This window comes from Cryptomeria japonica, chromosome 7, assembly GCF_030272615.1.
Source record: "Cryptomeria japonica chromosome 7, Sugi_1.0, whole genome shotgun sequence".
In the NCBI taxonomy this organism is placed as follows: Eukaryota; Viridiplantae; Streptophyta; class Pinopsida; order Cupressales; family Cupressaceae; genus Cryptomeria; species Cryptomeria japonica.
In genome coordinates this window covers 573367030-573389060 of record NC_081411.1, presented here as the reverse complement: position 1 = coordinate 573389060, position 22031 = coordinate 573367030, and the positions used below count along the sequence as shown (strand labels likewise).

Here is a 22031-nt window from a genome sequence, read left to right as displayed (position 1 = left end):
ATATTAATTTTGCACATATCTAACTCTTTAAACCTTATTTATTATCTATATTAGAATGAATTGATATTAATATTTTTTTAAAGTGAAAACGTTTTGATTGGAGTTGTGAACCAATGAGACCACATACGAGAGACCTCATCGCCATCATGAACATTCAACAATATCACCCCATAAGCAATGTGAACCTTGGTGGCAAGAATCACAACACCATGACTTAACCATCACACCATGCCATTACTAACAAAATGATAGTGATAAAATTTAAAGGATTGATTTGTATTTTGTGGTGTTACTCATTATATAAATTTTATTTCAAGGTTCCTAATATATCCGACACAAACAACGACAATAGAGTTAACTTACACTCCAATCTAAACATATATTTTCATGGGTTTATTTTTGCATTAAAATAGGCTATTAAGACCAAGCCTCTTTGCCTCTCTTTATTCGACAACACATCCTTAGCCTTAATTTCTATACAAATCATTATAAAGTCGAAAAGACTAATCACTATACAACACTCTTACATTTCAACCCATCAACATAATCATTGTACCCCACATAACACAATAGCTAGTAGAAACAAGACTTATTTTCATAAAACCCCAAGACTAAGCTCCTTTGGCTCTCCCTTTTTGACAACACATCCTTATTTTTCCTTAATTTTTATATAAATCACTATAAAATCGAAAAAGACTAATCACCATACAACACTCTTTCATTTCACCGAACCCCACATAATACATATCTGACGTATTTTCTTAAAACCTTAAATACTTATTTTTTTAAAACCATAAGACCAAGTTCTTTTACCTCTTCTCCACATCCTTATTCTTCCTAAATTTCCATATACCATAAAGTTGAAAAGACTAATCACTGTACAATACAAAGTGATTACAATACAAGACACTTACATTTCACCATCATCCGACCCCACATATTACAATATCTAGTAGAAAAGAGACTTATTTTCATAAAACCCTATCCAATGTTTCACCGTACCATAGATTTCTTGGTGACTCATATCATACGTAAGGTGAAGATGATGGAAAGGAGTCAATTATGGAAAGGCTGCAAGGGAAAAATAAAGGAATTGATTTTGGAAAGGAGTGAGCGGTATATAATTGAGGCCCCCAAAACGAAAATGACGCTTCACATGTGACCATCACAACCCTCCAAATTCACTCAACCACATCAAAACACGTCACACGCCTCAATCACGAACTTCCGTACTATCCTCATCTGCACAGGGTGATCATATATGACACGTGGAATACCATACCCCCAAACGCCTTCATCAGGATGTAAGTTGATTGCCGACAATCACAGAGAATTTGAATGCGCAATGGCATGCATAGAGTGGGTCCTTTAAATTCTCTGCACCTGAAGCAGGATTGGTTTGCCAAACCCTTCGTCACTACTGATTAGGGGGGGAGAAATTCATTTCCTGGGAGAGGGGCTTTTTCAATTGCATGGTAGTTTCATCATCAATGGAGGAAAAATCCCCAAGCAGGTTGGAGCAGCTGGACTGGGGCGCTGCTACAAATATCGTTCGACGGCTCGATGAGCCAGCTGACATTGCCCGTTTCGCTGCTGTTTCAAAATCCTGCCGTAGAATGGGTAAGAATCCATGCATGTCAATTTTTCCTGAAAATTTACCAACTTGGGTTTCTGTTTTTCTGTTGCAAGTTCGTTTGATTACATGCTCATTTCTCAAGTTATTAATTGTTTTGTGTGTTCGTTAGTTTTTGCCCCTAATTTAATTATTTATTTTGTGTTCTTAAATTGGCCTGTTTTTAGGGTTTTGCAGGTAAATTGTTTTTGTGAGTATTTCCTAATGTGATTGGGGTTGAAATGTTGGCTTTTTTTTTTTTGCGAAAAAGGGGATGTACCGAATTGTATGCGAAATAGGTTATGAAATCTGCAACAGTGAAATCAATATATTTTTATCTAAAAGACTTGATGGAAGTACTGGTCTCAACTAATTTATCATTTTTACTGTAAATATTGTTTGGAAGAGACGAAACTAGTCCATAAGTTGGGGGAGTTTACCCCGCAATTGATGCTTCAGGCTTTCTCTGGCCAATTGTAAGAACAAGGACTGTTTCACACAGGCTGACATTTGAGGAGAAAGTAAAATAAACAGAGCAGAATTAAGTATAGTTATTTTTAGTTATTTACTTTCCCTTGTCTCTAGTAAGAAACCCGGGGTTCTTAACTAGATAGTGTGCATTTATGGGCTCTTAAGGAATGAAGGTTAACTGTTGCTATTTTGCGAGTGTGATGGATTTGATATGTAGTGTGGTTGGATGCATAATATATAAATAAAGTTTTTGGGCCGTTGGACTCATGAAAAGTCCTCAGCAAGGTACTTTTAGAACATGCCAAAAGGCTCATGATTTACACTCTTATTGATTTTTGTAAACTCTCTTTGAATTGCCTTGACATGCAAAATTTGACTTGGGACATCAGCTGGATGTTCCCCAAAAAAGATGTCCCCTTTTTGGATCTTCTTAGGAACCCTTGGATGTCTTGACATATGTAGCTGTCCTAGGTACTTCAGGGCACCTTCCACAATGCGGATAAAAATCAAAAAGGGAAAAATTCTTAAACAAATAAAACTCAAAACAACTTTTAAAACCTATGCTTATGACTGTTTTGCTTCACCAAAAGAGAAGATGAAAAGAGGAAGACAGAGAGGGAAACAAAAAGAGATGAAGTGAAGCAATTTCCAAGATTTCAGTTGGAGAAAGTCTTCATATACTACAAGATGCTTTAAGAAATGCAAAAGGGATTCATGATTTTGCACAAACTCCCTTTGCAAAATTCTATGCCTTAATATAATTCCTTTAATACATTCTATGCAAAAGATCAAATGGGTATGTGTGGTTTTGGACATTTTAGAGGTCCTGGGGACTTGGCACTTGGAGGGGTATCACGCTTCTTTTTAAAAAGTTTTTGTGACTTGTCCCAAAAGACTGATATCCCCTTTGTTTTGGTCTTTGTAGGGAGACCCAAACATCCCCTAATTTCGCTTGGATGTTATAATGTCCTCTAGTTATCTGGGGCACTTTGGGTTGCCCCCACATAACACACTACAAAACTTAAAAAAATAAATAAGTATATTCTAAAGCAAATAAAATTCTAAAAGGGGAACGTGGTCCCAAAAAACCTATGTTCCACGGGGACGTGTCCCTTGCATTTTTTGCCTTGTACGCGTACTGGGGACGAAACGGGGATGGTAATTTGCCGTTTCCTAGGAGTCCCCTTTTTGGCAAATTCACCGGGGACGTTTCAGGGACGACTGTTGGGAAGCAGGGGACGACAAGGGACGACCAGCTCCCCTGGGACAGCCATGGGATGCCTAGGCGTCCCTCGTGTTAAAGATTATAACTTCAGTAGATATCATGCTGCCGTATTAATGTAATTCGTGCTCTTCATATTCGGGTTGCCATCTTCAGCTGGAAATGTATCCGTTTTTCTTCTTCTTGTTTTGTATCATAACTGTCACCAACTTGTATTATCTGGAAATCGGTTCCTTTCTTAAAGTTCGCCAGCTCATTGTGTATGTCGGTGTGTAACTGACACTGTTCTTTATGATTTGTCTTTCGCCTTCTTCTTGAGGAGTCTATCGGGTTTTTGTAACATTTTATTTATTCATGTGCCGTGGGTCATTTAGAAGAGGATCAACATTCTTTGGAAGGTCTTTTGTTGCGACTTTGTATCTGCTATTATTTTATGAGTTGATCATTTATGTTCAGCGGTGAACATTTGGGTGTGCAGATTCATTCAATTGCATCTTCTTCTACTTTATTTTTGTAAGCAGATTTCTGATAGTCAACTTCTATTTGAGTATTATCAATCATTGTTAAAATGATTGCCTTCTAAGTGTGAGAGATATGTACTTATTTTGAGACTTCAATAAAATCTATTTTTTGGTGTGGCTGGGTTTTTCACCCTCAGGTGGAGGGTTTTCCAGGATAATTTGTTGTGTTCTTGTTCTCTTAAGCTTTCTCAGGATCTATTATCTGCTTTTTTAGCATTCTGGTTCTATTTTTAACATGGTATCAGAGCGGGTATAAAAATAAGATGTAGAATCAGATTGCTTAATTTTGAAATTCTCTTTATTTGGAGCCTAAGTCGGTTTATTTCAAGGTTTTCATCATGGTGAATGGACTCAAAGTTGAAGGCAGATTGGATGGCGCAGCCAATTTTTACTTCATGGAAATTTAGGTTTCTTATTGTGCTAGAAGAGAATGATCTTCTTAACTATGTGAAGTCTGTTGGAGATGAACCTTCAGATGATTCCGAGAAAGCTCAATGGAGGAAGAATAATCTCATGGCTAAAAAGATTCTAATTGATTCTGTTAAGGATCATCTAGTACCTGTTATATCCAAGTTGAATTCAACCAAAGAGATGTTTGAGTGTCTTCAAAGCTTGTATGGATTCAATAGTACTAGTAGAGCTCTAGCATTGAGACGTTTACTCCTCCATATTAAAATGAGTAGAGGTGAATCTGTTGTTTCTTTCTTTATGAAGATTACTAAATTAAAGGATCAACTCAATGCTATTGGTGGTTCTATTGAGGATAAAGATCCGGTTATCTAGCCATGAATGGTCTTCCTCACTCTTGGTAATTTTTCATTCAAGGTATTAGTGGAAGAAATGAATTACCCAAGTTTGATCGATTGAGGGCTGATTGCATTCAAGAGGAATGCAGATTGGAGGCAAGAGTAATTGGACGTAAATCTCATAATGAAGAAGATCATGTTCTTGTTGCCCATACATCTAGAAGAAAAGGAAGGAGAGGAAACTTCAAAAGGAACAGAGATAGAAATTTTGATTCAGCTCTTGAATCTAAGAAAAGAAAAGATCTCTCTTGGGTACACTGCTTCAGATGTGACAAATACACTGCTTCAGATGTGACAAATTTGGTCATTTTGCTAGAGAATGTCCTTCTAGACCCAAGCCTCAAGCTGCTGCAACAAATGTTGAAATTGTTTCTCCTCATAGAGAGTCTAGTGAAAATTCAGAAGGGTTCTTATTTATTTCTGCTCTCTCCAGTAACATTCCTACTGATAGTGATACATGGCTTATTGATAGTGGAGCCTCCCGTCATATCACTAGTTATCGTGAACACCTCTCCAACTTGAAGGAAAAAGATTCGCATCTTCAAGTTATCATTGGTGATGATGCTTGTTATTTTGTGAAGGGTGTTGGTTCTACTTCTTTTAGTTGGATTCTGGTATTTCTCTTCTTTTGAGTGATATTCTATTTGTTCCTTGTATTAAGAGGAATTTAATTTCTATTTCAGCATTAGAAGACAAGTGTTATCATGTTGCTTTTGTTGATGGAAAAGTTCTTGCATGGAAGAAGAACACCAACATTCAGTCTACACGTGAGATTGGTGTTCGTCATGATAGTCTTTACAAGCTTTCAACTCGTCCTATTCAAGCATTAGCTCACGATTCTACAAGCTCAAGTGAGCTGTGGCATAAAAGATTTGGTCACCTAAATTTTAGAACTGTCTTCAATGGAGAAGGTAGTTGTTGGTATTCCAAAGCTAAATCAAATTCATGAAGGTGTCTGCAAGGGATGTGCTCTTGGTAAGAATGTTAAGAGTACTTTTCATTGTAGTGAAAATAGAGCAAAGGATATTCTAGAGTTAATTCACTTTGATTTGTGTGGCCCTATGTTAGTCGCTTCCCTTAGTGGTTTTTGGTATTATGTTACCTTCATTGATGACTTTTCTCGTAAGTGTTGGATTTATTTTCTTAAGTCTAAAGAATCTGATGAAGTGCTGTCCAGATTTAAAGAATTTAGAGCACTTGTTGAAAATTTATCTAACAAGAATATAAAGATTCTAAGATCTGATAATGGGGGAGAATATGTTTCTGGTTTATTTCATAACTTTTGTGTTGAAGCTGGGATTAAGAGGGAGTTCTGTGTCCCTTATAATCCTCAACAAAATGGTGTAGCTGAAAGAAAGAACAGGACAATTGTCGAGGCAACGAATGCTATGATCCATGATCAAAGTCTTCAAACTTTTTTATGGGCAGAGGCTTGCAAGACAACAATATACATTCAGAACCATAGTCCTCATAAAATTCTAGACAACATGACTCCAGAAGAAGCTTTTTTAGGTATCAAACCAGACATTAGTCATCTTAGGATTTTTGGATGTCCTGTCTATATTCATGTTCCAAAAGAGAAAAGAACTAAGTTAGAACCTTCAGGGAAGAAAGACATATTTGTTGGTTATAGTGAATCTTCAAAAGCATACATAATCTACATTCTAGGTCAAAAGCAAATTGAAATCAGCAGGGATGTGTTTTTTGATGAAGATGTAGCTTGCAAAAAATCCAATGAGTCTAACATGGAATTTGATAGAGAAGACTTTGAGTCTCCTCAAGACATAGATATGGCTGATCCAGATTCACCTTCAGAGATTTAGAGGGAGAATACAGATTTAGAAGACTCTGCTGATCCTGTTGATCCAATTGATTCTATAGATACTTTGCAGGTCCCAGTAATATTCCAGCTAATATGATAAGACCTTTGTGGGCTCAAAACACTATGGAAGAGGCTGAAAAATATGAAGCCCCTTGTGGCACCTTCAGAGAGAGTAAAAGGCCTCATAAGTTTGCAGGATATGTAACTTTGATGGGTCACTTTATAGCATCTGAGCCTTCTAATTTTGAAGAAGCCTCAAATCAGCAAGTGTGCAAGGATGCCATGATGGAGGAGTATCAATCCATTATCAAAAATGATGTGTAGGACATTGTTCCTAGGCCCAAAGGTAAATCTATTGTTTCTTCTAAGTGGCTGTTTAAAATTAAACATGCAGCTGATGGGAGTGTAGAAAAATATAAGGCTAGTTTTGTAGGTAGAGGTTTTCCACAAAAGGAAGGCTTAGACTATGAAGAGACTTTTGCACCTATAGCACGTTATACTTCTATCAAAACTATTATTGCTATTGCAGCTGTTAAAGGGTGGAAATTGCATTAGATGGATGTAAAGACAACATTCTTGAATGGCGTAATTGAAGAAGAAGTTTTTATTGAGCAGCTAGATGGATTTGTGATTCATGAGAAAGAATCACATGTATGCAGATTGAAAAAGGCCTTGTATGGCCTTAAGCAAGCTCCACGTGTTTGGTATGAAAGAATTGATTGGTATTTGTTGAGCTTGGGTTTTCTCAAAAATGATGCAGATTCAAATATCTATTTCAAGGTAATTGATGATAAAGCCTTAATTTTAGTTCTATATGTTGATGATTTATTTCTTATTGGAGAGGATGATCTCATTGCTAGAAGTAAGAAAGAGTTAACTTTTGAATTCGAGATGAAAGATCTTGGTTTGATGCATTATTTTCTTGGTTTAGAAGTATGGCAAAGACCAAATGAAGTCATCTTGAGTCAAGGGAAATATGCCATTGACATTTTGAAAAGATTTGGTATGTTAGATTGCAAGTCTATGACAACTCCCATGGAAGCAAATCTGAAAAAGTTACATGAAGTTGCAGCTAGTTCAGATTTAGTTGATCTTACTATGTATAGGCAATTGATTGGATCTTTGATGTATTTAGTCAATACAAGGCCTGACATATGTTATGCTGTTAACACTCTCAGTCAGTTTATGAGTGAGCCTAGATAGTTTTATTTTGTTGCAGCTAAACATATATTCAGATATGTACGTGGTACAGTGGGATATGGTTTGAAATATACTTCTTGTGAAGGTCTAAAATTGCAAGGTTTTTCTGATTCAGACTGGGTAGGATGTGCATCTGACAGGAAGAGCACTTCCGGTTGTTGTTTTAGCTTAGGTTCAGCTATGATTTCTTGGTGCAGCAGGAAGCAATCATGTGTGGCTCAAAGTACAGTTGAAGCTGAATATGTTGCAGTTGCTACAGCAGCAAGAGAGGCAGTGTGGCTTCGTAAATTACTTGTAGGATTGTTTGGACAACTTTTGGAACCTACAGTAATTCATTGTGATAACCAAAGTTGTGTGAAGCTTTCGGTAAATCCTGTTTTTCATGATAGAACCAAGCATTTTGGAAATTAAATATCATTACTTGAGAGATATGGTTCGAAGGAAAGCAGTGGAGCTCATATATTTGCACAAAAGAGCAAACAACAAACATTCTTATCAAGCCACTTCCTAGAATGAAGTTTTGTTATTTTCGAGATAACCTTGGTATTGTAGAGAATGATGCTCTTGCTGAAAGGGAATCTCAGCTTCAATGAATTTTTATATGTTGTTAATGAGTTCATCTCTGTGAGAGAGAAGTTCGAGGTGAAATCCCTTGTAATGCATTTTTCTCCGTGATGGAGAAATTTGAGGTGAAAGCCCTTGAGGCTCTTTCCACTTATGGGGGTAGCCATAGTGGATGTCATGTTGAGAGGCTCCATGACAACATCACGTTGAGCGACTCCATGATGAGAGCTTGTGTTATTTCATCCATGGGAGTAGCCATGATGAACATCATGTTGAGTGAATCCATGATGCCTATCACGTTGAGAGAATCCGTGATTTTTTTCGTTGTTTTCATATTTTGTTTGTCATGTTGAGAGACTCCATGACTTGTATATTTGTGAATGATATCTCCTTTGTTAAGAGGGAGTGTTAAAGATTATAACTTCAGTAGATATCATGCTGCTGTATTAATGTGATTCTCGTGCTCTTCATATTCGGGTTGCCATCTTCAGCTGGAAATGTATCCGTTTTTCTTCTTGTTTCATATTCTTCATAACTGTCACCGACTTGTATTTTTTGGAAATCGGTTCCTTTCTTAAAGTTCACCAGCTCATTGTGTATGTCGGTGTGTAACTGACACTGTTCTTTATGATTTGCCTTTTGCCTTCTTCTTGAGGAGTTTATCGGGTTTTTGTAACATGTTATTTATTCATGTGCTGTGGGTCTTTTAGAAGACGATCAACATTCTTTGAAAGGTCTTCTGCTGCGACTTTGTATTTGCTCTTATTTTATGAGTTGATCATTTATGTTCAGTGGTAAACATTTGGGTGTGCAGATTCATTCTATTGCATCTTCTTCTACTTTATTTTTGTAAGCAGATTTATGATAGTCAACTTCTATTTGAGTATTATCAATCATTGTTAAAATGACTGTCTTTTAAGTGTGAGAGATATGTACTTATTTTGAGACTTCAACAATAAAATCTATTTTTTGGTGTGGCTGGGTTTTTCACCCTCAGGTGGAGGGTTTTCCCAGGATAATTTGTTGTGTTCTTGTTCTCTTAAGCTTTCTCAGGATCTATTATCTGTGTTTTTAGCATTCTGGTTCTTTTTTTAACACCCCAACTGTCCCCAGGACAGCTGGCTGTCCCCTATAGCCCAAAAAATTTTGAAGTCCAAAATAAATAAAAAAACACATTTTTAATTTATAAAAGAGGTTCGGCTGGCCCCACCAAGACCCCAAATAAATATTAAAACATAACAAACCCTAATCTAATATAAAACTAACAAAAGGAAGAAAAATACACTCATTGCGGCTATAGCATCGCTATACTCCAGAGTATTGTCAAACTCTAGGCTTATTTTGGAATATCAATCCTGAAGATGCTATGCAAGTTGAGGAGGACAAGACACCTCTAGGATTGCTTGGGGTTCCATTGGTTGAGGAGGCAGCCCCTCATATTGATAGTGACTTAGATAGAGACTCTAGCTCTGATCTTGATTTAGACTCTTAGTCTTAGACCTACCATGTGCTGATTATGGACAGCCACATATTTTCTTAGTTTATCTTGACATTATGATAGACAGCTGCTTATGGACTTCTATGTTTTAACTTTTCTATTGATAGTTTATGTCATCTTATAGTTATGGATGTTTAATATTTAATATTTATCATTTTATGTCTATTATGGATGCTTATCACATATGTTTGTTGGCTATGATTGATAAAAGCATTTGAATTTTGGTAAAATGTTTGTCAATTCTCTTGTGAAATCTCAATTCAAGTCTAATGCAATGTATTAATGTCTATGATGAATGCTTTACTATTGTTATGATATACATATTTGAAATTTCTCTATATTTGTAAAAAACCCCCTATTTTTTTAACAGCCGTCCCCTGCCGTCCCCCAAAAATGACCCAAACGTACCCCTGTACCGGAAACATGTCCCGGTGTCCTTTGTCGTCTCCGTCCCCGAAACTCCGTGGAACATAGCAAAAAACTTTTAAAGCCCATGCCCATTGTTCTTTTGCATTCACCCAAAGAGGATGAAAAAAGAAGACAAAACAGAGGAAAACAGAGGAAGATGAGTAATTTCTGAGATATCAATTGGCTGATGACCATATGGTTTCTGAGCTTGTTACTTAATGCACCGATGTACTATGCATATTGTATCATTCCTTTTTTGGCATCTTTAAATATAAACCATGCTTAATATTATATCTATGTTATTAGTCAACCAGATGGATTATGGAATCAATGAATTGTTATTGTGCTTAATCTTTAAATATCAGCTTCTTTTGTTTATGCTATTTTTACATGTTTTTGATTTGTTTGTGCTTTTAAAATTCTAACATTAGTTTCATTATTTTTATATATTGTTATATTAGTGCCCTCCTATAATCCATCTGCCGTCATTTTGTTGTCACAAAAATCAGAAATATTATTGCCATCCCCAAAACCCACTTTTGTGTTCCTACAACCTCGAAACTCGGAAACGTTGCCTTGAGTCTACTAGTGCTACCACAATTTGTAAAAAGTTACAATCATGGACATGTTTAGGCTTGCTGCATCACCTTGGAGGTTGAGGGCACTGCAAACTATGAGATTGTCAACTGAAAAGCAGAGCAATGGGCCTTCCACATGTCATTGGAACTGAAGAACTATAAGGGGGACATCAGACTATGACAACTCTTGCATAAATAATCCTAGTGGGATACCCATAATAGCATATTATGCCATTGAAAGAAAACTGTGCCAGTTAAAGACATTGAAGATAGCCAGAATATCAACCAATTTGGAAAGGTGGTTAGAAATGAAGTTTGTATAACAATAGTTGCTTGGAGTGACAATATTAGTAAAACCAGGTTGCCATTACTTAAGTTACCTCAACAAGAGGACATAACATTTCTTGGTCAAATCAGGACATTCTCAACCAAAGCTTTACATCATAGCATGGGGGAACAGTTAGTACTTACACCTGAGAAAGTACGTTTGACATGACATGTATTTGTTTTTGGATTTTCTACACATAATTATATTGGTGTATTTAAGTTTTTGGAATTGCAATTGTATGTGGTGTGCCTTTTTGCCTTGTAACTCTGCAACCTTTTGTCCTATTGTTCATTTGTAAATTGTATATGAGAAGCTTCCGTATCTTTCTGTTTAGAGAGACATTCTTATTTAGTGCACAGTGCATGCAATTGTAACATTATATGTTATATATTCTTCTCTATTTAATTTTGCATATCTGAAGTATCCCACCCCAAATTGCAACCAATTCCTTTCCTTTGTCAAACACTATACCACTGTAATATCCCCAAAAGGATATTATTTAAAATTCTGATTCTTAAACTTTATGATTTCTGCCCAAATTTCTGAGTTCCTCTTTTATTTTCAGACTGATCAGACACTTATAATAGCCAATAAATAACATCAAAACACATCAAATTATTATGCCAAATGGTTTGCCCAATATCAGAGATGAAATACAACATGAGATACACAATATATGAACAATAAATGCACACCACAAGTCTGAAATTCTGATGATAACTCTGCTGTCATAAGTCCGAATATAGAAGTCTGAAAGTACATCCAAACATGGACAAAAACATGACAATCATGCGCTGAAATGCTGCAGTCCCAAATCAGATTAATACCATAGGATTTATACATACCAAATCATGGTAAAATGAACTATAAATGTTGAAATTGCCCTCATAGAAATAGGTTAACACAACGCATATGTGAAAGAAAGCCACAAACATACACTTACAATGAAGGTAAGAACACATACACAACATGCATAAGTTGAAGTAAGGCAAGAATGATGATTTCAATTCATTACAAGGCCAATGGCCAAACTTACAGATGCAGAAATGCAAGATAAATACAAATTTTCAAGAGAAGTGAAAAGCATAGAATAGCTCAAGCCAATAGGGAGAGAACCCTTTACAATAAGGCTTAACAATCTTTATATAGAAAACTGGTCACAGAGGAGAGACCATTGGTCAAGGAAGAGAAGCCTTGACCCTTGTGTGTGTAGAGGAATGCCAGTCAGGGAATGCAGGGAAGTGCATGCACCTGACATGGTGTACATGCAAGCAACCCAACCATACCTTGACAAGGCAATCCCAAGAAGAAAAGTACTTCTAGAAGGTGGATTGCCCCTGTAGCTCCATGAAAGAAAGTGTACAAGTCGCAAGAGTTGGTGGAGCATTAAGACTTTGAGTGTTGATCATGCCATCTGGAAGTGTTGCAAGTCGTCGGAAGTAGGAAGACTTTGGTAAACTTGGGTTTCCAGAGTCTGGGAGGAAAAGGCTTAGGAACTTGGGAACTTCAGGGTTCAGGGGAAGAGAAGACTTGGAAACTTGGGAACTTTGGGGTTCTCGAGTTATGGAGTTCCGGGGAAGAGAAGACTTGGGAACTTGGGAATTTCAGGGTTCCGGAGTTACAGGGTTCCGGGGAAGAGAAGACTTGGGAACTTCAGGGTTACGGGGTTTCGGGGAAGAGGAGACTTGGGAACTTTGGGGTTCCGGGGAAGATAAGACTTGGGAACTTCAGAGTTTGGACTTCCGTCTCCCTACAAGACAACACTTCACATTTCATAATTCCCTTGTTTCTTTCCTTGATCAACTGGGGCAGCGCTGGTCCGTAGAGCATATCTCTGATCGGTTCTTACGGATGGACCGAGGATGTCATAAAAATGATAGCAGTAATTGCTAAAAATGGTAAGGTAGCCTAGACTCCCAAATAACCAAACAATGTCGAAATTGACACTTACTAAAAATAGTAAGTATTAGACAAGTTATCCAAAATCAGTCTAGAAAAGGTCGTTCAACTCCAACACATCCTCTGAGTTCATTGGCGACATCAAAAACCCCCTCTGAACCGACTGACAGAGACCTTGAAAGATAGTACCAGTCACTCTACAAGAGGACCTAAAAGTGGGGACATTACAATATATTTGCATTTTACATTTGTGTTCTTGTTGCGTTGCAGGATCTTAACGTACTATTAGAAAAGTATTTTTGCACACTCTCACTTATTTAGTTTTATTGAATTCACCAATTAAAGTAGTTGTAATCAAGAATTTCCCTAGGGTTTTAAAAATGCATACTAGCTAATTACAGGCCAAAGGTAAGTATAACTCTACAAAAGTTAAAATAATTGCATAAGTGTCACACCCTACCAAACAACCACATTTTTGTAAGATTTCCTTTGAATAGTCCCATGTCATATTTTGTATAAGGTAAAAATTCTAGTCAAATAAATAAATGTTTGAAAATGAGGAATTCTGTATAAAAATTAAAAAAATCATGTTTATTGTGCTTTTGGTCCATTTTAACCTTTTTGTCCTATTGAGAAAACAAACCTTTTCTCCTTGAAAGTCCATTTTTTCTCGTGTGTCATGTTTTGTGACTCATACTCTCTCGCCAAAATCTTTGAAAAAGAAAAATGGGCCCTTTTTTCTATTTTTTAATCCTCCCCATCATATATTGTGTTTTAATGCTTTGAAAGCTATTTTTGGGTACAATTTATTGAAAAGATTATAAGGATCATTTTGTTTGATTTCCTTGATTTTCACTATTGCATCTTTATGTTTATGTACCTTAGAAGGCCATTTGGGACAAAAACTTGAAAAAACAAAAAGCAAAAATTAAGAGGGAATTATCATGCTTTGAATCACATATCGGAACTTGTTGGTAAAATGGCAGGTTTTTAATAGAAAAGGAAAATAGGGCTTCAAAACAACAAAAGACGTAGTGTAGAGGCATTTTCCACATAGCATATTATGTTTTTTGCAACTTCCAAGGAAGATTTTGCTAGAATCCAAAAGGAAGAGGAATTTCCGCGAAGTGCAAAAGGCTAGATGAGGTGCGAAATCTAGGTTCTTAGTTTTAATTGTTTTTTGAAGTCTTGATTCTCCCACTCTCCTTGTTCTCTTGCATGTAGGAGATAAATGCTTACTTGACTATAAATAAAAAGTATGGTCTTTTCCTTTTTTATACAGTTATTTCAAACTTTCCAAATGTTGTGAAGCTTTTCAAACCCTAATTCATTTAGTGAAGAGAGGCTTTTAGATTAGATACAAAAACCTAGAATAATGTTTGAGGCAATTATTTGTCCCAATTCAGCAAAAGAGGTCTAGGGCAAGTTTATTTCACATAATGGTGTGCTTAAATGGGTTTTTTTCGAGTAAATAAAATGGATTCTAGGGTTTCAAGGTGAATGAATTGGAATTTTATAGTGTTAGGGTTAGGGTCTTCAAGAGTTATAGCTACAATGAAAGAAGAGATAGCTAGGATTTCATGATTCTAAAATCAACAAGAATGGCCTATCAATACCATTTCTTTGAACCTCCCTCCAAACTTATTAGAGATATTAATTTGGTCCAAATGATTGTACGAAACCTAAAGTTGGGAGACAGGATTCATTAGGGAGCATGGTGGTTGACAAGATGCATGTTGGTAGATTTTTTAAGTTACTTCTTTTAGTTTTTATTACTGCAAATTTAGGATTTGGGCTCTACATGTGCCAAATGTTACAATGTAAAGACCTTAGAGATTTAAGGTGTGGGCATGAATTGACAAGAAAGATTGGTTTAAACTTCATTGTTGAGGCGTTTAGTTTATTGTTGTATGAAGAGAAGTCTATATACAATGGGCCTAGAAATGAAAGCACTTGAGGAAAATATGAGGGATTGCCTTAGAACTTGTAAAATTTTGGTATAGAGTAAATCAATGTTTCCTCAAATTTATTGAATAGGGGAATGTGTGGAGGTGGGGATGCTTTTTTGGGATAACAATTTTTTTGTCGAATTTTGTGGATGACAGGGAGATGAATATTTAGATAACTTAATCAAAGTTGAAATTAAAAATAGCTAAAATTTAAAAAACTAAGTGCAATATGCTGAATTTGCAATGACAATCATCCTTTTTCTACCTTTTCATAGGGTTTGAGCATTTTTCCTTAAAAGTAACCTTTTTCTATTTTTATGCACCAAAGGAAGCACCCTGTCTAGTTAAAAGAAAGGGGATGTCCTCTCCAAGTTCCCTAGTCCTTGAGATGTCCAAGCTTGGCCCATGGACCCCCAAGAATACATCCCCATGGAATGCTAGAGTCAAGAGCTTTTAGACAATTTTACTAGGTGATGAGGAGAAATCAATTGAAAGAAGATTTGAGCATTTTGATCTCTTTCTTGAATTGGGTGATTGGACAAAAGAAGAAGCTAGGATATTTAACCTTGGATGTTCTACATCATCCCATGGATCCCCAAGAATACATCCCCATGGAATGCTAGGGTCAAGCGCTTTTAGACAGTCTTACTAAGGTGATGAGGAGAAATCAATTCAAAGAAGATTTGAGCATTTTGATCACTTTATTGAATTGGGTGTTAGGACACAACAAGAAGCTAAGATATTTAAACCTTGGATCATGAATCTGGTACACAAGGGTAAGCAATATGTGGAAAGGGGCCATCTAATCAACGATTGCATATGCGAATACCTTTGTGAGCTTAGTAATGTTGATACGTTTCATATGACTTCATATTTGGCATATAGCAAAATTAGGACAAGTTATTTGAGGGGCTAGTTAAAGTGAGCAATCTAGACTCTTGTAATCTACACACACCAGCTCTAGTTAACAAACAACAAGTCTCTAAAATTAGTGGAGGGTGAAAAATGCTCTTATTTACTTTGTCATTTTTGCATTTTGAGAGAAAGTATCACAAAAGAATTTCCCAAGAGTCAAAAGTGTTGATTTTTAGTGATCAGATTAGCAGTATAGAATAGAAAATCAGAATGCAAAGAAAATCATACACATAACACACATGTACCCTGGGAAAAGCTCCCTCTTGGAGGAAAAACCCAGCAACCAAAGATCTCAGGTCTGATTAGATTAGATATAGCAGCAGATTACAATTTAACCCTTCTAGGGTACACAACAACTATAGCAAAACTTATCTGAATCTGGAAGACAGAGTGTATATGCAGGTCACTGTCAATCTGAGACACAATTCGGCAGCCTTGACCTACTTCACAAGCCCTTGAACAAGTTCGGCAGTCCAGGATGGTATTCGCTCAACCTTGAGGATGATCGCCCAGCTTGAGAACTCCAATTCACTGCCTTAGACGGATTTGCCAGTGCAGATATAAATTCGCTTGTATATGCAACAGTTCGCTGACCTTGTTTGTACTTCGCTGATCACATAAGTAGTTCGTTGATAGGATAGATTCGCTGAGTAAGATGATATGTTGAACAATGAATGCTGACTTGTATATATAGGCGACTTAGCCTTTTGATTCTCCAAGTCGGCTAGCATAAGGAACACATTTAATTACAAACAAATGCATTAGGGTGGCGCCAACACTGAAATTAGGTCCACACGTTACACAAGAACCCAATATAGGTCAGCATCAACACGTTACAGCAAGATATTGATTATGGGACATGACTAAGGCCACGGGCCCATTAGTCATCTAAATGTGCTAGGTGTGCTAGGTCGGCCCTAGAAGGGCTCCGACCTAGCTACATATATTAACGAAGAGGGGAAATCTTTGAATGTGGGTATAGGTTTGTCCAATTCTCCATGTTCACATATATTTAGGTGTGGTTTTGATTTCTTTGATAACCAAGTGATCAAGTATCTATGGAATATTGTAGACAAGTTTTACATGTTCACAACCTTTTAATGCAAAAACATGAAGTTGGAGCCGAATTTGTTGGATAGGTGTTGCATGCTTTGTATGTTTACACCCCACCATTTCTAGTGTGCCTTGATTAAGGAATAGGAGGTCATTTGTGGAATATGAGGTATCATGCATGGGAATACAAGGGGGCATTGTAGGTGATTTTCTATCCACAATTTGCACCAATTTTATTCTAATATTGTTTAGTGCTTTTTTTGTAGTATTTGCCTATAAATACTTGCAACTGAATCATAATCAAGCATAAGCACAAGAGAAAAATATATCATTGTATCGTAAATGGTTGAGTTAATATAGTGAGTGTTGTTCTTCTTGGATTTTTCCCCAAAAGGGCTTGCTAAGGTAAATAATTGTTTCATATTGGGAGTGTGCCATAATCTTTTTTCTATTACGTTTATATTTTGTTAGCATTGCTTCTCCTACATAGGTTTATTGATATCTTTTCAATTTATTTGATATTAGAGCTATGCTTTAGGTAGTTCTTTTAGAGTTAGGGCATGAAAACCTTTTCATGAGTGGGAAGTAAGTGAATATTTGAGAGTTGGGGCATATTGTCTATACAACTCCTTTTTTTGTGTGTGAGCACTATGTAGGTGAATATTGTTTGTATGAGCATATCAAGGATGGGGATAGAGAAATTTAATGTCTGAAATTTGGAGTTATTAAAGCTTAAAATGGAAGATCATCTTGTGGATACATATAAATGGGTGGTTGCGTCCATAAAGAAACCCTTGCTTATGACAACATAGGATTGGATGAAGATTGATAGGAAGGTGAAAAGTATAATCTAGTTGTGCCTTTTAGATTGTGTTGTTGAATGTCTTAAGAGTTTCTAATGCTAAGGAACTATAAGGTAAGATGAAAAGTTCAAACTAGTTGTGCCTTTCACATTGTGTTGTTGAATGTCTTAAAGAGTTCCTAGTGCTAAGGAACTATACAATAAGATAAGGGCTTTGTATTATACAAAGTACCTAATAAATAAATGTTTTCTTTGAAAGATGTATGTTAGCTCCAGTTGATGTTAAAATGGATGAAGAAGATATATGTATTACTTCATTATGCTCTTTACTATATTCATTGGATAATCTTGTGAAGTTAGAAGCTTGAGGAGGTAGCTGCAATCTTCTTATTAATAGAAGTGAGCCAAAAATTTATGGAGGATTTAACCAAGTACACACTGTTCTTGAGATCTCATCCCCAAGAATAAATAAAATCAAGGTAGTGTATAAACAGTTGAAGTCTACAAGTAAATTGTAGTCCCATAGAAGACCTATTAAGAAATGTTGAAATTGTAGTAAAAATTGGCATTTTAAGAAGCAATGCAGTTTTAAAATGGTTGGAAAAACTAAGGCACTTGTCAATGCTCATTCCATAGAAACAAATATCTCCATTGAAGAAGCAAGGGATGGATACTTCATATCATCATGTACACACTTGTCACAATGCATCATTGTTAGATTTATGCATTTATTTTCCTATAGTTTCTCACAAGGAGTGGTTTGTGAATATAAAAGTTATAATGGAGGTGATGTCTTTTTAGGAGGCAATTTGTCCTATAAGATCATAGAGCATTGAAAAATCAAGATTATGTTTAAAGATAGTAAGGTTTGTGGTTTTGCATATTGTAGGATTGGCTAGAAATTTATACTTGTAAGAAAATTGAGTGATGTAGGTGTTCATGTAATATTAAACATAAATGGCTGCAAGATGGTTTGAGGAGAAATAGTGTTGAAGAAGACTGTGCATTGGAATACTAATCAAGCTTGAGGCAAGCGTTGAGCGATGGATGCAATAGTTCTATTGTTTCGTAGCTTGAAACCCATATGTTGCTTGTGCATAAGACAATGTTTTGGCATGAGAAGATGAACCATATTGGAGAGAGCCTTTCAATCTTTGCATACTGAAGCTATGACTAAAGAAATTTTTGGTTATTCCTTATATATTTGGTTTGTGTGAACATTGTGTATATGGTAAACATATTCAAGTGAAGTTCTTTACTATAGTTACAAGAGTAGATGGACTTGGCCTTGTTTAATCACTAGGGAAATCTTTTGTTTTATGTTTCATTTGTAGATTATTTTCAAGGAAAATACGCGTGGTATATTTCATCAATAAAAATAAGGGTTTTTTTTAGTAAATTCAAGGAATTTGAGGCTTTGGAAAAATACTAGACAAAGAAGAAGATAATGGTGGAGAGTTTTGTTCAAATGAATTTTAGTAGTTTTGTAAAGTAGTGTTGAAAAGCAAGGCAAAAGATAACTCTGTAGACACCACATTAGAATAGAGTTGTAGAGAGATGTGATTAGGACATTGATGGAAAGCAAGGAGCATGCTCAATGGTGGATGTTTAGAATAGAAATTCTAGCTAGATGCATTAAAGATTACATGTCATTTTCTCATTCTTTGCTCATTGATCACTTACATTAGCTTTTGTCAATAAAACTCCACAAGTTGCTTGGATTGGTGAGAAACATTATCCATGACATATTAGATTTTTTGGTTGTGATGCTTATGCGCATATTCCGAAGGAAATATTTAATTAATGAAACTACACAAATTTCACAAATTGCATGGATTGGTAAGAAACCCTTTTGATATATTAAAGTGTTTGGTTGTGATGCTTATGTGCATATTCCAAAGGAAAAGCAAACAAAGTTGGATTATAATATAGAGAAGTATATCTTTATTGGGTATAGTGTTGGTGTAAAATGATTCGAGCTATGGAAGACTGTTTAATCGTTAGAGGTTAAAGAGTATCTGAAACAAACAATTAGGAAAGGAAGAGCCATGATAGGTATAGTTTGAAAGAAAGATGAAAAACTATATCTGAATATGAATCATTAGCTCAGCTAGAAGAGGAAGCTTTTTGGGTTACATTTGTCTTATTTGTTATTGGTCACTCACATTAGTTCTTGTCAATAAAACTCAAGTTGCTTGGATTGGTGAGAATCCCTCTCCATGACATATTAGATTTTTTGGTTGCGATGCTTATGTGCATATTCCTAAGGAAAGATTTTATCAATTAAACTCCACGAATTGCATTGGTTGGTAAGAAATCCTGTTTGACGTATTAAAGTTTTTGGTTGTGATGCTTATGTACATATTCCAAAGGAAATGCGAACAAAGTTGGATTATAAAATAGATTAGTGTATCTTTATTGGGTGTAGTGTTGATGTAAAATGATTCAAGCTATAGAAGACTGTTTATGGTTATAATAAATCTTCAGAAGTTAAAAGAGTCTCTGAAACAAGAATAATTAGGAAAGGAAGAGCCATGATATTTATAGTTTTAAAGAAAGATGAAAACCTATTTCTGAATAAGAATCAATAGGTCAGCTAGAAGAGGAAGCGTTTTGGGTTACATTTGTTTTTATTTGTTATTGATGGTAATCCTTAAATCATTGGGGAGGCATTTGACAAAGGATATTACATTCTAGAAGAGGGCCATGAATGAAGAATTGGAGGCCTTGAACAAAAATAAGACAGGATTTGGTCAAGCTGCTTTCTAGATGAAAACTTGTTGGTTGCAAATGGGGTTGAAAAAGTTAAAAGTAGAAGGTAAAATTAGAGAAGTACAAATCTTGTTTGGTGGCTAAGGGAAATGAAGGGAAATTACCAAGTGGAGGGAATTGGTTTAGGTGATATTTTCTGTCCTATTGCTAAGATAAATTCTATTTTATTCTTTTTGGTTGTTGTTGCTATGCATGATCTCTATATGGAACAAATGGATGTGGCGAGCACTTTCATACATGGGAATATTGAAGAAATATGCCATAATTGAAAAATTTTACAATTAAGGGAAAGGAGGACACAGTTTGCAGGTTAAAGAAGTTCCTTTATGGCCTAAAACAATCACCAAGGATGTGATATGACAAGTTTGATAATGATGTGTTGGGACTTGGATTTGAATGAAACAAATTTGATAGCTACGCATATTTCAAAGAGGTTGGCTATTACTTTGTTATTTTGGTATTATATGTTGATGATGTGTTGCTAATTGAAAACAATAAGAAATTCATCAAGGATTTTAAATCTCAGCAGCTCTTATTGCAATTTGATATGAAGGATCTTGGTGGTACAAATGTTTTTTGGTAATGGAAATTGAAAAGGATTGCTTAAACAACAAATTCTGGTTGATTTTGAGGAAATAACTTGAGGCTATATCACCAAGGTTTAAAATTTAGAAATGCAAACTAGTTAATGTTCCTATTTTTGTTGGTTTTAAGTTATTTGTGGAATAACGGCCCAATACTAGAGAATATTGACAGCATATGTCATGTTCTTATGCAAGTGTTGTTGGAAGTCTAATGTCTACCATGAATATTACCCACATAGTGGGAGTTTTGAGCAGATATTTGTCAAACCCAAGGAACATTGGACTACTAAAGAGGGTCTTGAGATGTACATGGTTCTTAAAATTTTGTTAATTGTGTTGGAGCTTTGGTTGCTGAAGATCTACAACTGGTTATGTGTTTACTTTGTTTGGAGTAGTTAGTTGGATGAGCAAGATGTAGGTAATTGTTAGATTGTCAACTATAGAAGCTAACTATGTTGCATGCATTCATGCACGTAAGGAAGCTTTATGATTACAGAGGCTGTGTTGAAATTTTGGTTTCTTATAGAAAGATGCAAGGATAAATTGCGATAGTATTGTCTTTTTGGTAAAGAACCCCACTTATATCATGCTTGAATGAATATCGATGTGCAATATTATTTTGTTTGGGACATGGTTGAAAACTGTAATGCCCTTATCCTCAAAAAATCAGAAATATAATTCAGATCTGGAAATTATATTTATAACAGAAAACAAACTATGTCTTCACACACCAAAGTATGCCAAACAATGCTACCAATTTACTCCAATCTTCTCCAACTGTAATGGTTTTTTCATCAACTGAAAATAACAATAAACAGGACTGATTACAGACTCAATAACAGCAGCATACTGCTGTAATATGTTCATAAACTGACAACAAAAAAATCACAAACTATGCTTCAAAAGCACTCCAAACAACACCAGCAGTAAACTTGGAAACTAGAGAAGAAGCAACAACAATCCACCAAATTTCCTTCAGCCCAAATACAATCTCAGAATGAGAATGCCCTCTATGAACAAGGGTTTC

General features: G+C 35.7%; 1 protein-coding gene across 1 annotated transcript in view; it reads left to right on the top strand.

Annotated features, from left to right (window-relative positions):
- Positions 1 to 1134: 1134 nt before the first annotated feature.
- Positions 1135 to 22031, top strand: part of LOC131073103 (F-box protein At4g00755) — a 45063-nt gene continuing 24166 nt past the window's right edge. Inside the window, exon 1 of the mRNA XM_058009475.2 lies at positions 1135 to 1620. Coding sequence (XP_057865458.1) covers positions 1473 to 1620 — 148 coding nt within the window. The 5' untranslated portion in view covers positions 1135 to 1472. The remainder of the gene's footprint in view (positions 1621 to 22031) is intronic.